We start from the raw sequence: 9,045 nt of genomic DNA, 5'->3' as shown, positions 1-9,045 counted from the left end.
CCGGACGAGGAGGTTGCAGACATCTTGGCACAGAACAGGGACACTGCCCACGTAGAGATGATGCCTGATCTGTCCATTGCTGGCAACAGTGCCCATGAAGAGAGGGAAGAGGAAGAGGAGGAGGAGGAGGAGGAGGAAGAGGAAGCGGGAGCATCACAACCCATTGGTGGCAAGGCAGGCAAGGCAGGCAAGCGTCGCAGTGTTTTACTCACTGACGAGCAGAAAGAGGAGGTGATCGAGTTTCTCATCCGAAACGAGGGGCTTTACAACAAGAAGAGGGAGCTCTGGCAGCAGACCCACAAAAAGAATGAGCTCTGGCAGCAGCAAGGGCGTGCGATGGGGGTCGACTGGAAGGACATCTTCACCTGATATGAGACCCAGAGAAGGCGCCTGGGCCGCCTGAAGATGCTCGCCAACAAGTCTGGCTCCGGATCTCTCGAGGATACATGGAAGGAGACCGACCTTCAGTTCTGGGAACGATGGCATTTCCTTCGCCCACACATCAATACCCAATCTCATGAACCAGTTGTTAGTGTAAGTATTATGTAATTAATGCAACTCATCCCTTTTGTTGATGCAATTCTGTTTTAACACGAATCAAAGAGGTCCACGCTTCTGTCTTCAACTTTTGTAGTCTTAAATCATTATTTTTTTTTTGTCCCATAATTGCGTGCAGCTCCGCCGTAGACTGTCCAGTGTACCTGCAAAGAGTCTTGATCTTGAGGGTGAACAAACTCACGCTGCTCTCGAGGGTGGGCAAGCTCACGGTGCTTCCGAGGCTGAGGCCGAAACAGGGGACCAGACAGCCACCTGCCGCTCTACTCCGGCGTCCATGACATCACAGTCTGGCAGGCAGTCTCGCGGCGTTGACCAGATTATGGAAGCACTGGTAGCTAGCAGTGAAAGGCACCACCAACTCATCAACCTGTCGGAGAGCCTCCTCAGAAATCAGCAGCAACAGGCTGGCCAGAGAAAGGATCGCCACCAATTCAACTTGTGGTGTGGCAGTTTTTTGCAGGAACTTCCTCAGGACCTGTACGAGCAATGTGAGGGAGAAATGTTCCGGCTGGCGACTCACTACAGGACCATTGCGCACCAGCGTTCTGATGGTAAGTGTTTGATATTTAGCGTGGTTTTGTCGGGTCCGAGTGTGTGTGTGTCTTTTTTTTAATACAATGATATGTATTATGATTTCATTTCATTTTTCCCCTCGCAACAATATTTTTCACAAAACAGAACATCTATGTTTACTCGCAGCTATTACAGGTCAGGCAGCACCTGCACCTCTTCCTCGTCAGACTCCCTCCCAGCAGCCACAGCAGTCCTTTACCCAACCTGGGTGGCAGCCGCATCCATCCAATTGGACGCCATATCCGCCAGCAGCCAGCTCTATTTGGCATAGCCAGGGGTGTGACTACATGACTCAGTACAACCACCACCACCAGCAGCAGCAGCAGCAACAGCAGCAGCAACAGCGACAACAGCCGACCTCCGCATCGCGTATCCCCCAGCAGTCTTTCATTCGAGTGCGCAACTCAAGCCTGCTCAACGATGATCAGTTGTTTTCTGCTTCGCCTCCAGCGACTGCTGACGTGGCAACAGCTCCCAGCACTACTGCTAGTGCAACCATTTCTACTTTCAGAGTGATGGCCCCTGATGACAACCAGTAGAGCAAGCAGGGCGATCAAAGCATGGAGAAGAGTGAACTTTCTTTTCTGCAACTTGAATAACTTATAATTTGCTTTTCAAAATATTTGCATTGTTTCATATATCTTGTGCGCCTTTGAATGTATGATCATAAAGGGTTTTTTTAATGTATCACGCAGTTTTTGTATATTTGTTCTTTTAAGATGACTGTATGACTGTATTATTCTTTCGTTGTTGTTTTTTTCATCAAAGAAAAAGCTCATGTAATAAATGACTTGAAATAAAGAACGGAGGTCTCCCATATTGTGTCCACATAATTCTGGTGTAATTTCAGTGACTGATGAGCAAGTTGGAGTAATGCTATGTGTATAAAGGAGTGCTGTTTATTTTCAACGACTCAAGAACATGTAGAACTATTTTGTGGCAAAACAGATATGGACATGTGAACATTTTAGACAAGACTGTGCTGTATATTAGGTGAATGCTTTGAACTTGCGACTTAGTTGTAATAATGAATGCTATTTCTTTTCATCATATTTTTTTTTTCTGTGTGATAGATGTTATTGACTAAATCACTTTCGAAAATATACCCATGGTTCATCATTATTCATGGCTGATTTTACACATAAAAGGTATATTATAAGAAATCATAGTGACAGAGAACAGAGATAATAGTGAAAAGAAGAAAAAAAAATCAAAGTACCATACAAGAAGATCCCCAGTAGGCCGAGCTTTACATTGGAGCCTCATCAAATGCACCAAGAAATCAATCAGCAGTTTCAACAAACTATCAACACACCAACTTCAACAAAAACAGATCATTTCACACAGCAAAAACAGACATGTTCATGTACACAAGTGATGCTACGAAAGAAAACAAAGAAGAAAGGGATAGCGATAATGGAAGGTGAGAAAAATGGGAGAGAAAGAAGGAGGGTGACTCCTCATTTGGAACTATCAAGAAACATTAACTACAAAGAGTGTATACGTGTCATAATATCACAAAATATTTATTATTTAACAAAACAAAGCAAAACATCAATGAATACACCCTGGTGATGCTCTGCTAACGGAGTGACGAAATCATCGTACGAGTTAATCCAATACTTGAACAAGCTAGAAATGTTCGAGTATCATTAAACGGGATAAATATTACAGATGCAATGGAATTACTAAGGAGTGAAGTGTATGGCTCATATTAAGCCCTAGATGATCACACTCAAGAAGTATTACAGAAAATTATCTTATTATCAATGCAAGTTACACAATATCTGCAGAACCCAATGTGGAATTGGGGATGACGATCTCATAATTTCATGAGTCATGAGGAACTCCATTTTCACAGAGTATTTTTTTTTCGAAAGATGACACCCCACCCCCATTGACAGAAGTGTAAAACCAGTAATGAGGAAACCTGCAAAAAGAATATTATGAAACAATGCAGACAAGATACTTTCATCATTTATGAATACCCTCGCTCAACTTAGGCAATATCATACCAACAGAGTATCAGTATGCCTGACTAAGACTTCCAAATACGTGACGAGAAAGAAAGTACAATATCAGAGAGTCCGTGAAAGCATGTTCCTGCTGAATGTGGGTCTCTAGATCATCTTATCCTGCCACGGCACTAAACCCGTCGCGCTGCAAAAATACATGCTCAGGTACTCCCTTTGTTGCTTCCCCGCGACAGTGTCAATGTTCCCTCGTCCTACCGCTTGGTCAACATCGTCCATGTGCACTTCATCCCTCCATGCCCCCGGAACAACGTTGTGAGTGTCATCCTCTGTATCCATCTTGCCACGGTCCAGAGCAGGGTACCTCATTCTGATGAGGTTGTGCAGGCAAATGGAAGCTGTGACCACGGTCTTCACCACCTTAGGCGTTTGAAGCATTGTCTTTGACAAGCATTGCCAACGAGACGCTAGGATGCCAAATGCGTTCTCCACGATTCGTCGGCCACGGGAGAGCCGGTAGTTGAAGACCTTTTGTCGATGAGTGAGATTAGACCGCCTGTAGGGCTTCATAAGTGTTGGCCTCATGGGAAAAGCATCATCCGCCAGTACGAAATAAGGCATTGGCCTGTCGTCGTTGGGCAGTGGTGACGCAGCTGGGAAACCGATTGTGTTGTCTTCTATGCAGTCTTTTAACTCAGAATTGTTGAAAATCTGAGCATCGGACTGGTGACCTAGTCCCCCCACATCGCACCAGAGGAACTTATAATCACCATCAACCAGCGCCATGAGAATGATGCTGAAGAAGCCTTTATAACTGTGGTAAAGGCTCCCGGAGTTCGCCGGCTTTTTGATTGCTATATGCTTCCCGTCTAAAGCTCCTACGGCATGAGGAATGTTCCACTTTCTCTCAAACTGATCTGCGACTTCAAGCCAGCCCTCAGGAGTGAGAGGACAAGACAACACCTCTTCCTTGTATTCATCAGCGATAGCATCGCATACCTTCGGGATGAAGTGGCATATGGTTTCCGATGCCGTACGGAAGTCACACGCTATGGATGTGTAAGTATCACCAGTGGCAAGGTATCGGAGAGTCACGGCTGGCTTGAGACCTGCAGGGATAGCGCTTCTAAATCTAGTGTTCTTTTTCTGGATCCTGGGGGTCACGCGCTGAAGAATCTCGTCAAACATGTCTGGTGTCACACGCAGGTACCTCTTAAAAGAACGTACGTCTTCGACTCTAAGTTCTTGCATGAGTGTCTCATACTGGTCATACTGAAGTCTCCTTTCTACTGTCAACCATGGTTTTACCCACCATCTGTGACGTCTCCTTCTCCTTCCCTTGAGGGCCAGGACAAGTGCTAGCTGAGCATCTCTCTCAGCTTGCATCTGAAGCAGTAACGCAAGTTGAATTCCGACTGGTGCGATCTCCATGACGGCTAGCTGTCAAATGAGGAAAATTCAAAGTCAGCGCCAAATTTATACCTTTCCATTTCCTGGTATTGTCCGCAGTCTGTCCGCATGTCTAACTTATGTTGTCCGGAAGGCATCCTGATTGTCCGCGTTCATTCCTAGTGTAATCCTAGATGTTTCCGCGCTGCCCGTCTACGATTAGCATATTCCGAGGTATTTCGCGCTCTTCCGGAGTGACTCCTAGGACTGTCCGCGGACAGTCCGCGGACAGTCCTAGGAATGTCCCAGGACAAGCCGATTCACAAAGTTATTCCGCGTCTGTCGCGGACAGGATGCCGAAATGACAAAATTTGCTTCCGCAACCCTTCCGGGGCTTGTCCGCGCCCAAGTGGACGTCCGCCCTAAAGATAAGTATTGGTTGGAACAGAGAGATGTTACGGAGATGGAGCGGCAACTTTTCGTAATTCATGCAAACACATGTTTGGGTTCAAGGCGTTACAATGGGATGTCTAGCATTCCATCACTCTTTTAAGTCATGCTCGGCACCGCTCTAGTTGCAAGACGAAGTTCGGAGACGAAGAACGCAGTTCACCTTTCGTTGAATTACACGCTTTATTTCACCGCAAAATTTTATATGAAATACTCGAATTGATTTAGAATAGTTTTGGAAAGAATTCAATATTATTAATATGTATTTCTAGTTTCTTCGTAATTCGCAAATCGAAAGGAAATGAAAATTAGGCCCTCTTAAAAAAAAACCTAATTTTTTCTAGAATGCGCACATTTCCGCATGTTAATTTTTCTATCTTTTAATAAGAGATATTTTGATCTTTCAAATAAAGTACTCCGTTAAAACGTGTTCCAGCGTGTTTTTAAACTATTTGCTGTTAAAATTGTGAGTTTTACAATGCATTTTGATTCGCTGCTCCAATTCAAGGTACACAAATTCATTGTTGCCATCACATTGAAAGAGAGAGCGAATTGCAGTAGGAGCAAATATTTCTAGATGTGAGAGCGCTAGTCCCGATTATTGATGCTCTCTTTTGTCAAAGCACATGGGTAACACCTGTAGTTGAACGCACGACTTCTCGGCGGTGCCGCGCATGACTTCAAAGGAGAGCTTATGACCTCGTTTACAGTGCGGGGCTGGGCCGAGCCGCGGCCAAACCGCGGCCGAGCCCAGCCTCAATTGCGGGGCCGAAATTTTGTCCGTTTACACTGCCGGGCTCGGCCGCGCTTTTAATTCAAACCTTTCAATATTTTGTCGTGGTGGCGCTCTGCTTGTAAACAAACGCAATTTGGTATAGCCTGGTTTTCAGACCCTTTGCCAACTGGATTCCGTGGCGACGAAGTCGCCGTTCGGGCAAAGGCCTTTGCCGAAGGAAAAATCCTTTGCAGGACAAAACTACCTTAAGCTATACTAGTTTTCGACGTTGAGGGGGTTAATATCGTGAATAGCGAAATAGTACGGGCAGAGGGTCTGGAAAGCAGACTAAAATTGGCCGCGCATTTGGCCCAGTTTGCGTTTACACCAAGAAGAGACCACCTCTAGAGCGTGGCCAAATGCGCGGCCAATTTTGGCCTCGCATTTGGCCTTTTGCGCGTTTACACTGAAATGAACGAGGGCTCGGCCGCGGCCGAGCCTCGCCTTGTAAACTGGATCTTAGTTGCCTCTCATTCTCTAGCACCTCCCTGGTTGGAATGAGCGCTGAATGCCGATAGAGACTAGGATGGTAACCGGTGGTTCTGCACTAGAAGACAACTCGTCCAGCAGCCTCTGCGAGCATTCTCGAGCGGGCTTTGCTGTAACGTGGGATAACTGAGGTTCTTCCAGAACGGACGTCGCAGAACGAAGTACAGTACTTTGGAAAGGACAAGTACGTCAGACGTACTTCAAGATCAGACGTCGGAGAACGAAGTACAGTACTTTGGACATGATAAGTACGAACGACGTACTTCCAGAACGAACGTCGGAGGATGACGAACTTCTGAACTAAGGTGCAGAACGACGAAGTACAAGGGGGGGGGGGGGGGACGTCGGGAAACCACGTACTTTCTGAATGACGTCAAAGAACGACGCACTCTAGAAACGACGTCGGGAGTGATAGAGAGAACTCACATGTCAGTGTGTTGGATGAGATAGATATGAGAGTGAGAAAGTGCCTTTGAGTCAGATGATGTGAATTGCAAGTTGTAAACTGGTGACGTGCGAAGAATGGTGGAAGACTAAAGGTTTCATCCTCTTTATAGAGTGATCGTATATTTCGATCAAACGGACAGTCGGCTCGGTCGGCATATTAGTGACAAGGTTCCCGTTTTCGCTACAGTATATATACACTCACACACACAAAAAAAAAATAAAAGAAAGTAAACATTTTTTTTCAAGTTTATATTTCTCATGGAATATTTGAATAAAAGTTAATGTACTCTATACCATATGGAAGGTAATTTAATAGGTAGGTCAATAAAAAGAAAAAAAAACTTTGTGCAGGAATGGACACCTTTGTGTTAATCTCTCTCAAGGCACAAAACTAAAAATTGAAAAAAAAATTAACAAGTTGTCATTCATGTAAGTGCCTTTTTTTTCATGTAACATTAAGAACAAACGATGAATTTAACACAATAGAAAACATTGATTAGGTTGAAAAAATAAACCTTTGATCTATATACCATCTTTGAAGCCCAAAAGATCAACAAAGGCTAAAAATAATGGAGAATGAAAAATCTTCTGTCAAATCCAAATTCAAATGAAATGAAGAGGAATCAATATCTAAAAAGAAAAAAATGGTTGGAATTTGATTGGATTGCTCAAATTAGGAAAATTATGAATAATATTTGGTACTTTGATTTTCTCATGAGCTCTTACATTACTAAATCAATGAATGAAATAAAAATATTCTGTTCATTTCATCATCATTGTGCCCTTACTCCCTATGTCATTTGAAGTTTGAGTAGACAGAAAATTCGTATTTTCCCCCTTTAATTTCCCACTTAGATTTTGTTTCAGGTTATAAAGAGAAAGACAGTAAAAAGCCTATTTTTGCTATTTAATTCGTGTTTTTTTTTTATTGAGTTAAACTGGTCTTTTGTTACCATTGTTAGTTTGAAGGGCATTTGCAAATAAAGAGCACATGTCAATTTTTGCAATTTGTACTTTTGTGCCTTGCAGAACTAAAAAAATATGTTAACTCATGCGTGAAATATTCCTTTATATTGACCTACTAGATCAATAGCCAATCAAGTTACCTTAGTATGATATATAATATATTGATTTTCATCAAAATCTACTATGAAAAATATGAACTTGAAAAAGTTTTTACTTACCTTTTTTTGGCGAGTGTATATTGAATTTGCTCCGTGTATTGGCAGTACTAGAAAGAGTAATGATAATGCCACAATAGAGGAATGCAATAAATGCCGATTACACACTATTCCCGATATTGTCGTAAATTAAGGAGGTGACTCACCTCCTTGCATAAATCAAAACAAATCAGCCTGCATTTGGACTTCATAATTTGGAATTTAAATTACGATTAACAAAACAAAAGGAAAAAAAAGTTTGAGCACACCTAGACTGGGCACAACTTGCATATTTGCAAGTAAATATTAATATGATTAGTAAATCCCGAATTCTTATTCTAAGCTTTTAATCATTTATTTTTCCTTCTGTGGAAGTTAATTCCTGTTAAAAGCTTGATCAAACTTGTTTTCGATTAACTTTCATCCTTGTGTCAATTATCCGACCACGGCCTTGACACACGTATTATGCCAGAGTTTCGGAAAACGTATGTAATTCTTATCGTTTACTTCAAAAGACGAAAAGCCTCATTTCACTTTCAACGTATTTGTACAGAAAAAAAGACGCACACACACAAAAAAAGAACAGTCACATTTACCTGACCCAAATTTTGGAAATTTACATCCGTTGGCATTACTAAAAAATACTTCGCCTTGTGTCTCATCTTCATTGTAAAACGTATCGACATCGTAATTTTGTGTGCGGGACCCGCATCTAGAATCTCCGCTTTCATCGTGGTTTTAACATTTTGCTAGTATATTTTTATACATAAAACACACACACACACAGAAAGATTTTCGAAGAAAACAGGCACTTTATGTCCCGTACTATGGAATCGAACTGACCAATTAAGTGACATTCGTGATTACCATGATCATGCAATAATAACAAAGACGGATATTTGTGCATAGGACATGAATATTCACAATAATTGACTTCCAGTATTCTAAAACTAGAACTTCAACACGTTATTATAGGGTAATGTTTTCGACAAAACCTTAACCAACTGACCACCTCAGTGATATTGATGTCTTGTGTTCGTCTATATCATTTTGACAAATTAAAGTGAAACCTTTCTAATAATGGTTCTTTCTTTTTCCACAGCAAGGCATGTACAGGTTTAGAGATCAAATCCCCCAGTGTTTACAGTGGATCAGTATAATTGTGACCCGCTACAACAAAAGGAGTTTGAAGTCACATCATCAAAAATTGGTCATATCAATCGGATTTCTG

The 9,045-nt window shown here is 42.4% G+C and overlaps 1 protein-coding gene across 1 annotated transcript; it reads right to left on the bottom strand.

Annotated features, from left to right (window-relative positions):
• Positions 1-3,251: 3,251 nt before the first annotated feature.
• On the bottom strand, positions 3,252-4,535 carry LOC140242649 (uncharacterized). The gene has a single exon (XM_072322408.1). It carries the CDS (start codon positions 4,533-4,535, stop codon positions 3,252-3,254), a length of 1,284 nt encoding a protein of 427 aa, XP_072178509.1.
• Positions 4,536-9,045: the final 4,510 nt, after the last annotated feature.

Source organism: Diadema setosum, chromosome 2 (genome assembly GCF_964275005.1).
Source record: "Diadema setosum chromosome 2, eeDiaSeto1, whole genome shotgun sequence".
In the NCBI taxonomy this organism is placed as follows: domain Eukaryota; kingdom Metazoa; phylum Echinodermata; class Echinoidea; order Diadematoida; family Diadematidae; genus Diadema; species Diadema setosum.
This window is presented reverse-complemented; position numbering and strand designations above follow the sequence as displayed.

Coding starts and splice junctions, on each gene's coding strand:
- LOC140242649 (XM_072322408.1), bottom strand. CDS start 4,535: ATGGAGATCGCACCAGTCGGAATTCAACTTGCGTTACTGCTTCAGATG.